At 51.0% G+C, this 18542-nt stretch overlaps 1 protein-coding gene across 6 annotated transcripts in view; it reads right to left on the reverse strand.

The window, feature by feature from the left end:
- NCAPG2 (non-SMC condensin II complex subunit G2) overlaps positions 1-18542 on the reverse strand; it is an 84039-nt gene that overhangs the window by 35656 nt on the left and 29841 nt on the right. For all 6 annotated transcript variants that reach the window (XM_055269732.2, XM_055269730.2, XM_055269736.2 and 3 more), the window contains one exon: positions 14969-15121. In XM_055269732.2, the coding sequence (XP_055125707.1) occupies positions 14969-15121 (153 nt within the window). The remainder of the gene's footprint in view (positions 1-14968; positions 15122-18542) is intronic.

The following is an 18542-nucleotide window of genomic DNA, read 5'->3' on the forward strand; positions in this document are numbered from 1 at the left end:
GGGTGGCCGGGCAGAGGCGCTCCTCACTTCCCAGACGGTGGGTGGCCGGGCAGAGGCGCTCCTCACCTCCCAGATGGGGCGGCCGGGCAGAGGCGCTTCCCACCTCCCAGATGGGGCGGCGGCCGGGCAGGGGCTGCAATCCCAGCACCCTGGTAGGCCAAGGTAGGCGGCTGGGGGGCGGGGGCTGCCGCGAGGCCAGACCACGCCACCGCGCTCCAGCCCCGGGCAACACCGAGCACTGGGTGAGCGAGACTCCGTCTGCAGTCCCAGTACCTCTGGAGGCTGAGGCGGGCAGAGCAGTCGGCGTCAGGACCTGGCGACCAGCGTGGCCAAGATGGCGAACGCGTGCCTGCAGCGAAAAGGCAGGCGGTGGCGCGTGCCGGCAGTCCCAGGCAGTCCGCGGCGTGGGCAGCAGCAAGCCGAGTAGATTGCAGCCTGGGCCAGAGAGGGAAAAGAAAGAAAGAAAGAAAAGAAAGAAAGAAAGAAAGAAGGAAAGAAGGAAAGAAGGAAAGAAGGAAAGAAGGAAAGAAAGAAAGAAAGAAAGAAAGGAAGGCAGGCTAAATCTATATTTTTAAAAGTACTGTTATATAAGGCACCGAAGTATTAGGTTGCTAAGAGGGTTAATTAAAATTACTTAACACCATGATTAACACACAGGAAACTCTCCAATGATAGCTATGATTGTCAATTAATATTTTTTAATTTCTTAAAGTACCTTAACTTTTGGCCCATTAATGTGAAAAGTGAGTAAAAATATATATACCATTTTTGACATGGACACTCCATCTCCTATCTAAGAAGCAGGGGCATCACTCCTGAACCCCTGGGGCTGCCTGTCCCATCCACAGTGACTCCTTCTCTGACATAAGCCTGCCCAGATCATCATGGACCCCCACAGCCTAGTCTCATCTCCCCCCACCCATCTCACATGCAGCCTCCGGACAACCTGCAAAAAATCAGAATTGATCATAGTCATAGTGTGCCTCTTCTCAAAAGCATTCGAACTACCTACAGAAAGCAAGCAGCAATCTTCTGCACAAGAAATTCAAGACAAAAGAAAAATGCAGAACATGACAAAGCAAAATTGAATGGCACCACATCAAGCCCTGCCTCGGCCTCCTCACCTGCATGGTGGGCGAAACCCTCGATCTTGCATTTTTCTCAAGAACCTTGCTCCAAGGACCAATCCTTCTTTCTGGTATTTTCAATTTGATCTTTCTTGTTTACCTCATTCTAACTCTTAGAACAAAAACCCACACACAAAACTCAACCTGAGGTTCCCATCTCCTGGCTCCCACCTTCCCTCCCCCTTGTCAGTCGACCTGCTCCTAAGTGTGCCTGCATTCCACCTCCACTTCCATATCTCACCTCCCAACCCCATCGACACTGCAGTCCACCCTCACTGAAGTTGTTCTTGCCAAGGTCATGATCTCATACTGCAAATTCAAATAGACATATGAACACCCTCAACTCAGACAAAATCTGCAAGATCCGACACTGTCATTACTACCACCTGAAGCGCCCCTGGGATACTTCCACTCAGGCACTTCTTGGTATTTCTGAAAAAGTTACTGTAGTAAGGACAATAACCCCAAATCCCGCACTGGGCAGTTTACTCACATTCTAGCATTGGAATGACAGAGCATTACCCCAGTACTTCAAGCAGCCACAGGACAGTGGACAGGGCCAAGGTTCCCAGCTCTCACCTACAGCCACAGGGACAAGAATCTTCTGCCAAACCTGACTGAAGCCTTGGAAATTAAGGGACTGGAGATTTCTTACCTAAGGGTGAGAGGCTGTGCTGTCATGGTTTAAGAGGACAAGAAAGAGAAAAATACTAGGACTCATATTCTGACCAGAGAACAACTCTGTCCACCTCCACCCTGAGCCCCTTCTGCCCGTCCCAACACACAAAAGCCTCCTGGCCACAGGCTCCAGCCCCAGCGGGTGGTTACTTCTGAGAGCGAGGCATCAAGCCCTGAACACTGCACCAGCAGGCCTGCAGGTGACAGTGTTGTTGGCAACCAACCTTTCTGGAAATGCCTGAGGATGTCAAGCACAGAACCAAGGGCCTGAACCACTATTTACTGTATTTTTGCAACCACCCCCAGCATAGATATTAGTATTCCCACTTTACAGGTAAGAAGGAGGCTTAGAGTGATTAAGTACAAGATCATAGCACTTTTATCTAGTCTGCCACGCTGCCTTTCAGTATCACACAAATGCACAGATCAGAGCTGCACAGGCCACACACTGCTGTAGAAATAGAAGTAGACTCATTGGCTGGGCACAGTGGCTCCCGCCTGTAGTCCCAGCAACTCAGGAGACCAAGGCAGGAGGATCGCTTGAGGCCAGGAGTTTGAGGCCACCCTGGGCAACACAGGGAGACCCTGTCTCAAAAAAAAAAAAAAAAAATTAAAAATAAGACAATGCATTGAAGGGAGAGTGTTGACATCTCCTGGCCCACTGGGCTCAGCCCAGCAGCCCAGGCCTGTTAGGTGACGCAAGGCGCCAAAAGATGGTGCTGGTCCCAGGTTCTTCTTCACCCAGCACTACGTCGGCCCGCCAAATGAGACCCAATAAAAGAAGGCACCTCCTACTCCTCCCTTCAGGCCCACCCCCCATCCAATCATCAGTGCCCACATAGCCCTGGGGGCTATAAATTACTCCACCCAACAGCTCTCTCTCTCTCTCCTGCGTGACCTGACCTCAACCTCTCCAATAAAGATCTCTTGGCCGTACGCGGTGTGGTTTGAGTTTGCCGGTATCCCTTTCATTTGGTGCCGTGACTCGGATCGGGACTCCCCACTTTTAGTGGGATCCTGATCTCTTCTTAGACTCAACCCAAACCCCCGACCAGCCTTCACCCATTCTCCTGTTCGCCAAGCTGTTCGCCCAACACCGGCCTTGTCTCGGTAAGTCTTCCCCTCTGGGGTCTACCTCTCTAGGCAGGCAAGAGACCCCCACGAAGCGCCTCGCCTCAAGCCCCTAAGGCCACGGTAGACCCCAAATAGCAAAACTGGCCCACATATCCCCTAGACAACCAAAGCAAATGGCCCATTTATGGGTCTCTCAATCCTAACATTCTCCAGGATCTCTACAATTATTGCGAGTGAACAGGAAAATGGGTAGCGATCCCATATATCCACGGCTTCTTTCTCCTACGGGATAGACCTAACCTTTGTCTCCCTTGCAAACCGCAGCAGCTCCTTGCCGCTCTTAAACCGCCAACCTCTCCCTCTGCCCCTGACTTCAACCCAGCCGACAAACCCCCCCCATACCACCACCCTCCGCCGCGCCCTCCGGCCACCACCCAACCGGAAGTCGCCCAGCCTCCTGCTGCCCCCCGCCCCCCGCTCCACACCCTCAACCGCCTATCCCGTCAGCCCCGGCCTTCAGCCCCCCAACCACTCACTCAAAGTCACACCCCCCCGTCCTTGCCCCCCTTAGAGAGGTGGCAGGAGCTGAACGTATTGTCCAAGTCCACGACCGCTTTTCTATGGCTGACTTATCACAAACAGAAAAATGCCTAGGCTCCTACACTTCCAATTCTGCTTTATATATCAAAGAATTCCAATACCTCATCCAAGCTTATAGCCTTACCTTCCATGACATCTATATGATTCTAACACCCTCCTTCCCGAGTAGTGTAGGCGAGTCTAGGAACAAGCTCAAACTTATGCAGATGAGGTTCATCAAACAACCCCAGCCCTACCGCTAGGAGCGCAGGCAGTACCTGAGCATGAACCCAATTGGGATTATAACACCCAAAACGGAGTATCAGCCCGAGACCATTTCACTACTTGCATCATAGCCGGTCTACAGAGGGCAGCTCAAAAGGCAGTTAACTTTGAAAAACTTCATGAAGTCATACAGGATAAAAATGAAAACCTGTCCACTTTTCTAGACCGCCTTACACAGGCACTCCAACAACACACCAACATAGATCCCGAAACCCCAGACGGCAGGCAACTCCTCATGTCCCATTTTTTTGTTCAGAGTTTTCCTGATATCAAAGGTAAACTAAAAAAACTGGACAAAGGCCCCCTCACCCCTCAAACCGAGATCTTAGCGACGGCATTTAAGGTGTATCACAATCGAGATGAGAAGGCAAAGAGGCAAAAGTACCAGTTACTGGCACAAGCCTTTCAAGCCTCCCCTCGATCACACGGCCATAAGTTGTCATCTGCCCGTCCATCCCAACGTCAGCTCCCAGGGCCCTGTTTCAAATGCGGAAAAGAAGGGCACTAGGTCCGAGAGTGCCCAAATCCCAGGCCCCCCAACCAGCCATGTCCTAAATGCCACCAATCTGGCCATTGGGGCATAGACTGCCCCGGCTCCCGAAGCGGGGCCGGGCCGGCCACCATCCCTACCCCCGATCTTCTAGGATTGGCCATTCAAGACTGACGGGGTCTTAGGACTTCCTTCCCGACACAAATCATCACCACACAGGAGCCCAGGGTCTCTTTAACAGTGGATGGACGTCCCATCACCTTTCTCCTAGACACCGGAGCTACTTTCTCGGTTTTAAGGGAATTTTGGGGCACCACGTCCCTCTTTGGATCTCCCATAGTCGGGGTCGGAGGCCAAACCATACGTCCAAGACCCATTCCTCCACTCTCCTGCACTTTCTCTGGCCACATCTTTTCCCATCGATTCCTAGTCATGCCACAATGCCCACTCCCTTTGTTAAGAAGAGACATTCTCTCTAAATTTAAAACCTCCATCACCTTCAACCCAATCACCCTCCCGCAATCCACCTCACTCATTGCCTTGGTGGCGAGTTCCATAGATCAAACTCCTGCTCCTACTCTGCCTTCGCTCCCAGCCAGTGTCAACCCCATAGTGTCGGACACCACCACCTCCTCATTAGCACTCTGTCCTCCTGTACAAATATTCCTTAAAAACCCACACCACTTCCCCAGCCAACCCCAATATCCTCTCCCCGTCTCCAGCCTGAAAGGATTACAACCAATTATTTTAGACCTCTTAAGAAAAGGGTTCCTGGCCGGGCACGGTGGCTCACGCCTGTAATCCCAGCACTTTGGGAGGCTGAGGCGGGAGGATCACGAGGTCAGGAGATTGAGACCATCCTGGCTAACACGGTGAAACCCCGTCTCTACTAAAAATACAAAAAATTAGCCGGGCGAGGTGGCGGGCGCCTGTAGTCCCAGCTACTCGGGAGGCTGAGGCAGGAGAATGGCATGAACCCCCGGGGGTGGAGCCTGCAGTGAGCCGAGATCCTGCCACTGAACTCCAGCCTGGGCGACAGCAAGACTCCGTCTCAAAAAAAAAAAAAAAAGGCCTTCCTTCCCTCCCTCTCTCCCTCTCTCCCTCCCTCCTTTCTTTCTTTCTTTCTTTCTCTCTCTCTCTCTCTCTTTCTTTCTTCCCTCTGTGGCCCAGGCTGGAGTAAACTCGGCTCGCTGCAGACTCCCTGCGTCCGGCTCCCGTGATTCTCCTGCCCTGGCCTGCGGGCTGCCTGGGATTGCCGCCGCGCGCCACCACCCCTCCCTGGTTTTTCTCCTTTGGCTGGAGGCGCAGTTTCGCCATGTCGGTCAGGCTGGTCTCCAGCTCCTGACCTCCAGTGCTCTGCCCACCTCGGCATCCCGAGGTGCTGGGACTGCAGACGGAGGCTCGCTCATTCAGTGCTCGGTGTTGCCCAGGCTGGAGTGCGGTGGCGTGGTCTTGGCTCGCTGCAGCCTCTGCCTCCCAGCTGCCTGCCTTGGCCTCCCAGGGTGCTGGGATTGCAGCCTCTGCCTGGCCGCCGCCCCATCTGGGAGGTGGGGAGCGTCTCTGCCTGGCCGCCCATCGTCTGGGTTATGAGGAGCGCCTCTGCGCAGCCGCCCCGTCTGGGAGGTGAGGAGCGCCTCTGCCCGGCCGCCGCCCCATCTGGGAGGTGGGGAGCGTCTCTGCCTGGCCGCCCATCATCTGGGATGTGAGGAGCGCCTCTGCCTGGCCGACACTCCGTCTAGGAAGTGAGGAAAGTCTCTGCCTGGCCGCCCATCGTCTGGGATGTGAGGAGCACCTCTGCCCGGCAGCCCATCGTCTGGAATGTAAGGAGTGACTCTGCCCGGCCACCCCACCTGGCAAGTGAGGAGCCCCTCTGCGTGGCCGCCCCGTCTGGGAAGTGAGGAGCGCCTCTGCGCGGCCGCCCCGTCTGGGAAGTGAGGAGTGCCTCTGCCCGGCCGCCCCTTCTGGGATGTGAGGAGCGCCTCTGCCCGGCCGCCCCGTCTGGGAGGTGAGGAGTGCCTCTGAACGGCCGCCCCTTCTGGGAGGTGGGGAGCGCCTCTGCCCGGCCGCCCCGTCTGGGAGGTGGGGAGCACCTCTGCCCGGCCGCCCCGTCTGGGAGGTGGGGAGCACCTCTGCCCGGCCGCCCCGTCTGGGAGGTGGGGAGCGCCTCTGCCCGGCCGCCCCGTCTGGGAAGAAGTGAGGAGCGCCTCTGCCCGGCCACCCATCGTCTGGGAAGTGAGGAGAGCCTCTGCCCGGCCACCCCGTCTGGGAAGTGAGGAGCGCCTCTGCCCGGCCGCCCCATCTGGGAAGAAGTGAGGAGCGCCTCTGCCCGGCCGCCCCATCTGGGAAGAAGTGAGGAGCGCCTCTGCCCGGCCGCCCCATCTGGGAAGAAGTGAGGAGCACCTCTGCGCGGCCGCCCTGTCTAGGAAGTGAGGAGCGCCTCTGCCCAGCCGCCACCCCGTCTGGGAAGTGAGGAGCCCCTCTGCCCGGCCACCCATCGTCTGGGATGTGAGGAGAGCCTCTGCCCGGCCACCCCGTCTGGGAAGTGAGGAGCGCCTCTGCCCGGCCGCCCCGTCTGGGAAGTGAGGAGCGCCTCTGCCTGGCCGCCCTGTCTGGGAAGTGAGGAGCGCCTCTGCGCAGCCACCCCATCTGGGAAGTGAGGAGCGCCTCTGCCCAGCCGTCCCGTCTGGGAAGTGAGGAGCGCCTCTGCCCGGCCGCCCCTTCTGGGATGTGAGGAGCACCTCTGCGCGGCCGCCCCGTCTAGGAAGTGAGGAACGCCTCTGCCCGGCTGCCACCCCGTCTGGGAAGTGAGGAGCACCTCTGCCCGGCCGCCCCGTCTGGGAAGAAGTGAGGAGCGCCTCTGCCCGGCCACCCATCGTCTGGGATGTGAGGAGAGCCTCTGCCCGGCTGCCCCGTCTGGGAAGTGAGGAGCGCCTCTGCCCGGCCGCCCCGTCCGGGAAGTGAGGAGCGCCTCTGCCCGGCCGCCACCCCATCTAGGAAGTGAGGAGCGCCTCTGCGTGGCCACCCTGTCTGGGAAGTGAGGAGCGCCTCTGCCCGGCCGCCACCCTGTCTAGGAAGTGAGGAGCGTCTCTGCCCGGCTGCCCCGTCTGGGATGTGAGGAGCGCCTCTGCCCGGCCGCCCCATCTGGGAAGTGAGAAGCACCTCTGCCTGGCCGCCCCGTCTGGGATGTGGGGAGCGCCTCTGCCCGGCCGCCCCGTCTGGGAGGTCTACCACAGAGGCCAGAAGCAATGTGGGGGCTGGATGTGGTGGCTCACGCCTGTAGTCCCAGTACTCTGGGAGGCTGAGGCGGGTTGATCGCTTGAGGCTAGGAGCTCGAGACCAGCCTGGCCAACATGGCGAAACATATGAAAAATACAACTGTCAAACCAACCAACGAACCAAGCGACAACAAAACAGGTCTACCCTGGAGTCGTACTCTAATTTTTTCTATTTTCCTCCCTTTCTGATCCTTTATCCCACTTTCTTTTTCTTCCTCTTCCTTCTCCTTCTTCTTTGTCAAATAGAGGATTGAGTTATTATCATTGATCCATACAAAGTCCCTCTCTCGTTTATTTTCTTTAATTCCCACCCCCCATTTCTATTCCCCGTCTTCCCATGTGCAACCTTCCTAATATGTTTGATATGCATCTTTTTGTTCGTATGTACTTTTAGAAAATGTTTATTGTTTTGTGTGCAAAAAAAAATAAAATAAAATATATAAAAAAAAAAGAAAAAGCAGATTCACATACCCAAGTTGTTTCAAACTTCAGTTTTTCAATAACTGGATCAAGTATCACTTTTAAATTTAAATGTATATTAATTAAAATTAAATACAATTTAAAAAAAAAAAGAAAAGAAAAGGGTTCCTCAGGCCAACCCATTCTCCATTTAACACCCCTATTCTAGCAGAAAAAAAAACCCAATGGTACGTTCCGCCTCGTCCAAGACCTCAGCTCTTATCCTCTATTCCTCCTAGTGCCACACATTTCTCAGTCATAGATCTTAAAGATGCCTTTTTCACCATTCCCCTCTCCCCTCAGTCACAAGACCTGTTTGCCTTCACTTGGACTGACCCAGACACTAAACAGTCACAACAGCTCACATGGACAGTGCTTCCCCAAGGGTTCAGGGATAGCCCCCATATCTTTGGTCAAACTCTTGCCTCAGACCTACAAAAATTACACTTTCCCCAGTGCACCCTCCTACAATACGTTAATGACCTCCTCCTATGCAGTCCCTCTCTAACTGTCTCACAAACTGACACCACCTCTCTTCTCAAATTCCTTGCTGACCGAGGCTACCGAGTATCCCCCCAAAAGGTCCAGCTCTCCCTCACTCAAGTCTCATCCCAAAAACCAAACAAAAGATACTCTCCTTCTTAGGACTAGCAGGCTACTTTAGAACTTGGATCCCCAACTACTCTTTATTAGCAAAGCCCCTATATGATCTCTCCCGAGGTACCCTATCCAAGCCTGTAGAGGCCACAGTCAAGCAGCCCTTCCTGTCACTCCCCAGCCCTACATCTTCCAGACTTACAACAACCTTTCATTCTATATGTACATAAGCACAATGGCTTGGCTCTTGGAGTCCTAGGTCAGATGCATGGACCCACCTTTGCGGCAGTTGCATACCTATCCAAACAATTCTGAGAGCGAACTCGGCCCGCAGGGAACTGAGTTTTCTCCTTTCCCTCCTCACTCGTCCGGCCTGGGTTTCCTCCCTTCTCTCGCTCAAAAAATCCTGGTACCAGGTAACCCACGGTCCTCGGCCTTACAGAGGCCCATCAGTTCTTTCGTTTCGGTGACGACCGGCTTGAAGGTTCTGACTCACAACACAGCCATCGGCTAATAGGGGACGCCCTGTTCAGCCAGCCGCCGTGTACATATACCCCTTCCTCTCTCACCATGGGAGGCTCTGCATCCCTGCCGGCCGACTAGACCCCACTGTGCGAAGGTGGGCCCCCTGCCTTCAGGCCCTGGCTGCAGCCTACCTACTACTTCAAGAGTCAAAGAAATTAACGTTTAGGGCAGCTGTTGTCATTACCTCCCCCCATCAACTCAAGGAACTCCTGACCTATAAAAGTCTACAAACCCTTCCCCCTTGCCGCGTACTGTCTCTCCTAGTTTCCTTCCTGCACGATTCCGCTGTAACTTTCCAAACATGTGCACCCCTCAATCCCACCACCCTCCTGCCTGTCTCTCCTTAAACACGAACCCACAAACCCCTCTAAAGCCAGGCACGCCCATACCCCATAACCCTCTCAAAGTTCGCATTTCTAAAACGCCCTCCCTTCCTACTATTCCTAAGGCGTAAGCTGCCGCCCTCATGCCTGCTCCGAACCCGCTTTTCTGGCTCTCCGCCTCTTACATCTTCTTCTACAGACTTTCCTCTTCCAACAGGACCCCTTCACAACCCTACTACCTGTTCACCCTCAAAGAAACCTACAACGCTAACCGGAGGTCACACACCAATGTCATCAGTTACACCCGATGCTCCATCGACGCATCCTCAGTAAACCTTCCCCTCCCTAAACTCACCATAATAAATAGCGGTTAGGACCCTTATTTCCACATGTTCCACTTTGCCATTTGCTTTCCACACCAACAATCCCACAGCGCCTGTAAAACTGAATGGCCCTAAATCCGTGGGTGTCCCTGGACCAGCTGTGTTATGAATTAAATCACCAAAAAAAACAGACAGACAGACCCCATTCATATATTATGTCACCAAAACAATGCCTCATCTCGAGCAATTCACATCACCGACCCAGCCAACGCAATCTGGGGCCAGGCAGCCACAGGGGGAATATACCCAAGCAACGCCTGGTTTTATCCAGCACAAACTATAACCATCACCCGTACCCTAAAAACTGACTCCCAACAGGTGCTAGCCGAAATTACACATATTTCTCAAGGAGAGACTGAACTACAATCCCAGCTACATCCACAGGCCGACACAACCTCCATACAGGCTTCCTGGCTTCCGTTCCTCAATCAGGGATTACTACTATTAAACACCTCTCAGGTCCCCACTTCCGATTGTTTCTTATGCGCAAACATCAACAAACCCCCTCTTGCTGCGGTTCCACTATCTAGCTCCATAAACACAAGCAACTCCTCCCCCCCGACCACCGACTTTGTAATCTCCCATGTCCCCCTCCTTGCCAACCTCAGCGTCCCTATTCCTACCTGTTACAACACCAGCTACCACCCATCGCCCCACAATGTAATGTGCAAACAAACTGTCACCCCCCCCCAACTTTCCAGCTCCAGACAGCTTTTTTTTTTTGGTGTAACAGCCATTAATTCCTCTATCCCTGGCCCCTGCATACCCACCACGCTAGTCCCTCAACTCACATTGCTCTCCTTCTCTGAAGGCCTTCCAGCCTATCAGTTTAATCACCCTAAACCCAACTCTCCTGAAGACCGTCAGAAAAAAAAAAGCAATCTTCCTACCTATCATGCTTGGAATCTCTCTAACAACCTCTCTCATAGGTATACAGCGTATCCCAATTTTCAGACGGCCATTGAGGAAACGGCTCAGTCTCTAGCCGCCCTCCAACGACAAATCACATCTCTAGCTGGTGTCACCCTTCAAAACCGCCGCGCCATCGACCTACTCACAGCCGAAAAAGGCAGTATTTGCATCTTCTTACAGGAGAACTGTTGTTATTACATTAATGAGTCCCAAGTGATCGAAACTAGCATTAAAAACCTACATCAGATAAAACGTAAACTAATGAATGCTAGCACTACTTCCTCCCTTTGGGAAATCCTCAAAACCCCCCTCTTAGCTTGGCTCCTTCCCTCTTTAGGCCCCCAGCGGGTATCCTCGCTTTCTGCGCAGTACTCCCCTGCCTCATTAAGTTTATGAAAAACCAAACCCCTTCCATATCTAACCAAACATTTAACCAGCTTCTCCTCAGAAACTACCAACTTTTAGCCACCAGCAAGGACGGGACAGATTCCACAGACGGGCTCACAACCTGCTAACCCAAGCCAGTCATGACAACCGCCAACCCATTCCACAAATTTCTCAATGATCTCCGCACCGACAGCTGGCTCATAGGCAATCCATCGCTACCCTTCGAATGGATCACAATGTTAGAGGAACCTTCACGGACTTCACACCCCAAGAGGCGTTTACATACGCCGCCACACTACTCGGGCTTACTCTACTGATAAATGCCCCTAACAGTCCTCCCTTTACCTCCTCTCAACGCCCCCACTCAGCAGGAAGTAGCCAGATGAGATACGACGCCCCTCCACCCACCTCTAAGAGAAACAATAGGGAGGAATGTTAGGTGACGCAAGGCGCCAAAAGATGGCGCTGGTTCCGGGTTCTTCTTCACCTAGCACTACGTCGGCCCGCCACATGAGACCCAATAAAAGTCACCTCCTACTCCTCCCTTCAGGCCCGCCCCCCATCCAATCATCAGTGCCCACATAGCCCTGGGGGCTATAAATTACTCCACCCAACAGCTCTCTCTCTCTCCTGCGCAACCTGACCTCAACCTCTCCAATAAAGATCTCTTGGCCATACTCGGTGTGGTTTGAGTTTGCCGGCATCCCTTTCAAGGCCTACCACAGTTAACAAAGGAAACAAAGAGAAGGTATAACTCTCATTCCTTCTCGAGTTGCATGTACAAGACCCTCCACTGGGCCAGGGCACCCATTACTGAGGTGTCACGCCAGGCCCGGCAGCCTGGTTTCATGCTGCCAGGTTGTTCCTGTCCACAGACAATGCCCTCCAGTCAGCTCCAACAGCTGTCCTCTGGCCAGTCAGACTGCCTCTTGTACTCATGTCATTCTGTAACCTTAACTTTCAAGGGAAATTAGCTTGCATGCCCGTCACAAACCTTTCCAGAGACCTCACAACCAAATGGCTGTCTGCCTTACACTTACAAAGATAAGGACTGAAACGCAAACGTTCTGCTTTCTTGCTCTGCTCTGGCACTCAAACTACCTGGTGGGCCAGAGATCCTGTGTCCCTCCACCTTCCTTACAGACCCTGTGTCCCTCCACTGCCCTTACCCACTACTGGGTCCCTCCGCCCCCTCTTACGAACTACTGGGTCCCTCCGCCTCCCTTACCCACAACTGGGTCCCACCGCCACCCCTTACCCACTACTGGGTCCCTCTGCTCCCTCTTCCCCACTACTGGGACCCTCCACCCTCCCTTACCCACTACTGGGTCCTCCGCCCTCCTTACCTACTACGGTTTTCTGCTTTGTTTTACTGAAGAGTTATTCTTTTATTTTTTATAAAATAATGGTAGAGTGGTTTTTAAGTGCTTATCTTTTAGAAATACATTCTGAAATACAAAGAAAACCATATGATGTCTGGAATTTATTTCAAAATAGTCTGGCAGTGTGGCCTGGATACGGTTTAGATAAAACAAGATTCGACATAGCAATAATTGTTGAAGCTGGGTGATGGGTACATCTAATTCACTATATTAGTCGCTCTGATTTTATATATGTTTGAAAATTCAAAATAAAAAATTAAAACAAAAAATAAAAATATTCCCAAAAAGTTGTTTTTCTCCAATAATTGCCTTAAAGTCTACTTTGTTTTCTGGGTTTTTTGGTCCAACTTTTAAGTTCAGGGGTACAAATGCAGGATGTGCAGGTTTGTTAAATTGGTAAACGTGTGCCATGGTGGTTTGCTGCACAGATCATCCCATCACCTAGGCATCAAGCCCAGCATCCATTAGCCATTATCCCTGATGCTCTCCCTCCTCCTACCTCCACCCTCCAACAGGCCCCAGTGTGTGTTGTTCCCCACCATGTGTCCACATGTTCTCATCATTTAGCTCTCATTTATAAGTGAGAACATGCGGTATTTGGTTTTCTGTTCCTGCGATGGTTTGCTGAGGATAATAGCTTCCAGCTCCATCCATTCCCTGCAAAGAACATGATCTCATTCCTTTTTATGGTGGCATAGTATTCCATAGTATATATGTACCACATTTTCTTTATCCAGTCTATCATTGAAGGGCATTTAGGTTGGTTCCATGTCTTTGCTATTGTGAACAGTGCTGCAATGAACATATGCAAACATATATCTTCATAATAAAATGATTTATATTCCTTTAGGTATATACCCAGTAATGGGATTCCTGGGTCAAACGGTATTTCTGCCTCTAGGTCTTTGAAGAATTGCCACACTGTCTTCCACAATGGTTGAACTAATTTACACTCCCATCAACAGTGTAAAAGCACAGAACTACAGTTTTAACAGGCTGCTTAAAAAAATGCCATCAAAATTGCAGCCAGTATTTTTATTGAAATTGACATGCTTGGCCGGGCGCAGTGGCTCACGCCTATAATCCCAGCACTTTGGGAGACCAAGACAGGTGGATCCCCTGAGGTCAGGAGTTCAAGACCAGCCTGGCCAGCATGGTGAAACCCCAACCCTACTAAAATTTAAAAAAAATTCGCCGAGCATGGTGGCACACGCCTCTAGTCCCAGCTACTCAGGAGGCTGAGGCAGGAGAATCACTCGAACCTGGGAGGCAGAGGCTGCAGTAAGGCAAGATTGTGCCATTGCACCCCAGCCTGGGTGACAGAGCGAGACTCCGACTCAAAAAAAAAAAAAAAAAAAAAATTGACATGCTTACTCTACATTTTTTTAAGAGACAAGGTCTCACTATGTTGCCCAGGCTGGTCTCACACTTCTGAGCTTAAGTGATCCTCCCACCTCAGCCTCCCAAAGTGCTAGGATTACAGGCATGAGCCACCACACCTGGCTATTACTCTAAAATTTATATGAAATGCAAAGGACCTAAAGTAGCCAAAGAATTTTGAAAGAACAACAAAGCTGGAGAATGTACACTGCAAGACTTCCTGTAAGATCCATACACAACAAATGGATCAACAGAACAGGACAGAGTCCAGAAAAGGACCACACACATGGTCAATGACTTTCAACAAAAGCATCAAAGTAAATCAACTGGATATGACATTGGGTGTTAATACTACATTGGTCACTCAAAATATCCTTTGTTTTCTTCTAACATAAAAAAATTCACAGATCAAAACTCAAAACACACAAAGTAATATGTGCTACATTCAGTGACAAGATCCCCATCATTGGCTGGGCACGGTGGCTCACACCTGTAACCCCAGCACTTTGGGAGGCCAAGGTGGGCAGATCACTTGAGCCCAGGAGTTTCAAAGGCACTCAAAGAAAATTTCTGAGAACTAGTGGAGAAAGAAAGTTCACAATGGTACCAAATAATAATGAAGTCAAGAACATTATAAGCAACATTCTTAGCAAAAAGCTGAAGAGAACTAGAGCCGAAAGAGAACAACCACTTCAGTAGTTTGTAAAACGTCAAAACGCACATCTCTCATAAAGCGGGTGTCTCTTTCCTTCACTTTGTGTGGGGGGAGGGGGGAGGGGGGTGGGGGTGGCTCATACTAGACACTCTCCAGAAGTGCTCACCAGGTGCCAAGTACCCAAATATTACACCAAATATCTCAGTGAAAACCTTCATACATGATAAAAATATAATGGAAGGCAGGGGGTGCTTACATTAACGTCTTTCGAAAAGAAAACACATTGATAATATTTCTAGAACCTTCGATGAAAAACACAAAACATTTTTGACAGAGATAACTGGTCAAATAATATCAGTTATCAGTTTAAAATGTGGAATTAAAACTACTTTCTTTCTGTTTGATGAACACATATCCCTATTTCATGTCCTAAGTAAAAAAGCCCTATTCATCCTACCTTAGCAGCCCTCACAGCTTTGATCTTCAACAGCATGTCCACAAAAGCCACCCTCACTTTCTCCGAATTGTCGTGGAGACTGTATCTGAGAGCTGGAAGGAGCTGCTCTAACAATGGGTGGCTCAGTTTGTTGTCCAAAATCATTGGCAGACACTACAACAGAGAGAAAGATAAACGATTCAAAATCAGAACATGCCAATGAAAGGTTCAGGTAGGAAAACTTCATTAAAGAAAACATTCGGTTCCATCTTTACTAGAACTACTAGTGAAATAAATATACCTATGAAAAGTACCACTTTTTCTAGAACTATTTCATATAAAAGGCATACTTTTAATGAACTAGTATAGGTCCAGCCACTGCTATTTGGTCCATCCACTGTTTTGTTCAAATAAGATTAAAGCAATTATAAAAGAAATCTTTAATGCTCTCTCTTAGCTAAATTTTAGAGGATTTTTGAGTTGAAAGAAACACGAATAACTACTGGTCACATGGTCTCCAAAGGCACCAAGTCCAAGAACTCTGCATTTCCTGACTCGATACTGCATGAGGACTGGAGGGAACAGAGCCAGCGTGTGTGACTCGAACGCACTCTTGGCTGACTACAGTGCCCATGTAGCAGGTGGCACTCCTCCATAGGCCAAGGCTCAGTCTGGGCCCCCAAGCTCCAGCACTGCTTAAGCTCTACTGCCTTCTCCATCTAGTTTCAGGAGAAAGGACATTTTCACAGGTTTTTATTAAAAGAATATACAGTATTCTGGCCGGGCGCGGTGGCTCACACTTGTAATCCCAGCACTTTGGGAGGCCAAGGCGGGCGGATCACGAGGTCAGGAGATCGAGACCACGGTGAAACCCCGTCTCTACTAAAAAATAGAAAAAATTAGCCGGGCGCGGTGGCGGGCGCCTGTAGTCCCAGCTACTCGGAGAGGCTGAGGCAGGAGAATGGCGTGAACCCGGGAGGCGGAGCTTGCAGTGAGCCGAGATTGCGCCACTGCACTCCAGCCTGGGCGACAGAGCGAGACTCCGTCTCAAGAAAAAAAAAAAAAAAAAAAAAGAATATACAGTATTCCAAAAATGTGTGTGTTATATATATATATTTTTTTTTTTGAGACAGAGTCTCACTCTGTTGCCCAGGCTGGAGTGCAGGGGCACAATCTTAGTTCACTGCAAGCTCTGCCTCCCAGGTTCATGCCATTCTCCTGCCTCAGCCTCCCAAGTAGCTGGGACTACAGGCACCCGCCAACACGCCTGGCTAATTTTTGTATTTTTAGTAGAGACAGGGTTTCACCTTGTTAGCCAGGATGGTCTCAATCTCCTGACCTCGTGATCCGCCCACCTCAACCTCCCAAAGTGCTGGGATTACAGGCATGAGCCATCACACCTGGCCACATATATTTTAATGACGATAATTTTTTCAAAAAATTTCAAGTATATACAGCTCTTCCTCCAAAGCACTCAAGGGCAGACTGATTTGAATCATCTGCTCCACCTGGGTCCACAGCCTCCCCTTGATCCTGCCCTCCCACTGGCCACCGGCCACCGGCCACCACCTACCTTGCCAGTTCCCCCAATCCCACAGCCCCTGTAGCCCCTGCTACAACACTGTGTTCTCCTAATTCTCTTTCCACTTCTCTGGTCTTTCTTCTGTAGATTCTCTGCTGACTCTTCCTCTACTCCAGAGCCCACCCATCCCTCCTCACAGATGACCCATCTGGGCCCGGGAGGCATCTCAGAGTGGCCCTGCAAGGGTTTCCTCAGAAGCATGAAAGCACCAGACTGTGGTCGGAAGGTCAGGACCAAGAGAATACTGGCCAGGGAGCTGCAGCCACTTTGGGTGACAGCAACAGGAAGGAGCAGGTGAACCTCAGACTCCAGGAAGGGAAAGACAGGACTTGGGTGAAGGAGGAAGAAGCAAGAACAGCACGCAAGTGAGTGACTCAGCAGATGGCATCATCACTTCAAGGAGAAAGAGGAGCAAGGGGGAGAGAGGAAAATAAATAAAACTCTTGGATGGCAGCAGGTTTGGAAAAGATGGTCATAAACTCAGCAGTGGAGACAGGGTGGTTGCTATGACGTACAACCAAGGCCCCATCAGAAATGAAGCATTCACCCCAGCTGGATGCTTAGGGATGGCCTCCTGAAGAAAATGCCTTCTTCCTGGGCAGCCAGTGTGCAATAGTGAATCAGCATGGGCCCAGTCTGAAGGGCTCTGCTGGCTCCAAAGCTGCCCGTGGGTCTGCACGAGGCTTTCCCAGGCTGTGTCATGGCTTAATGTCCCTTCCCTTCCACAGGTGTGCACCCCAGGAGCACTTCCTAATCTGCATGCTGTGGATAATCTTAATCTCAGAGCTACCTGTTGGTCACCTGAGCAGAGCTCTCAAGAAGACGCTTGTCTGTAAACTGGGACCAGCAACATGCAAACTGCAGTTACAGCAAGGCTGGAAACCAGATCGCCAGGGTGAGCCCATCACAGGGCAAGCAGCACATGGCTCCCTGACTCCTCAGCCAGCACTTAAAGAGTAAGAGCATTCAACCAAAGACCAAGAGGAAGAAGAGGGACTGAGGTTTTACCACAACATCCAGAAGGACAAGGGAATGGTGTAGGAATGAATTCTGCTCAGAGGTCAAAAAGGTCTAGTGAAGCAGTCATGTGAAATCAACCTTGGCTAGAAATGCTTTACTGGAGTAGTGGACATAGAAGATGCTTTACAGTAGACTGGGGAATGGCAGGAAATGGAGATAGACTATTTCGGTGACCACTAAACTAAGACTCTTTTGAGAGTAAGAAGGTTGTTCCTAACAATTACTGCAGAGCAACAGGCATGAGCCCAAATGTCTGATCACTCAACAAACACAGACATGCTCCTCAGAATATCTTTCTGCAATGAGGAGAGATGGGGGAGCCTCTGCCTGAGATAGAGACGTGAACATGCTTACAAACCTATAGGAAGGGTACTGCTGAGAGGGAGAGGTTGAACATGCAACAGAAAAAAAAAAAATTTTTTTTTTTGAGACAAGGTCTGGCTCTATCACCCAAGCTGGAGTGCAGTGGCACAATCTTGGCTCACTGCAACCTCTGCTTCCCACGCTCAAGCCATCCCCTCACCTCAGCCTCTCAAGTAGCTGGGACTACAGGTACACACCACCATGCCCAGCTACTTTTTTTTGTGCTTTTTGTAGAGACACAGTTTCACCACTCTGCTCAGGCTGGTCTTGAGCTCATGAACTCAAGCAATCCACCTGTCTTGGCCTCCCAAAGTGCTGGGATTACAGGTGTGAGCCATTGCACCTAGCCCAGAAAACTTTTCCAATACAGAAAATAAGCAAGCAGGTTCCTGAGAAGTGGGGAGGAAGATCCACAGGAGCCCCCACTAGGGCATGGCCACGAGGCCCAAGGGCTGCTCTGAAAATGTCTGTTTTGCACATGAGGGAAGAGGAAGTCACCTGCTTTGTGCTCAGGGGAGTCAGAGCTTCTAAACGGTTGATTCCAGTAGTAGGAAAGTGAGATCAGTTCTTCTTAGGTCATCTCACAGTCCCTCAAGAAATTCTCTGAATTGGCCTCTCTGAGAGCCTTAG

Source organism: Symphalangus syndactylus, chromosome 6 (assembly GCF_028878055.3).
Source record: "Symphalangus syndactylus isolate Jambi chromosome 6, NHGRI_mSymSyn1-v2.1_pri, whole genome shotgun sequence".
Taxonomy (NCBI): Eukaryota; Metazoa; Chordata; class Mammalia; order Primates; family Hylobatidae; genus Symphalangus; species Symphalangus syndactylus.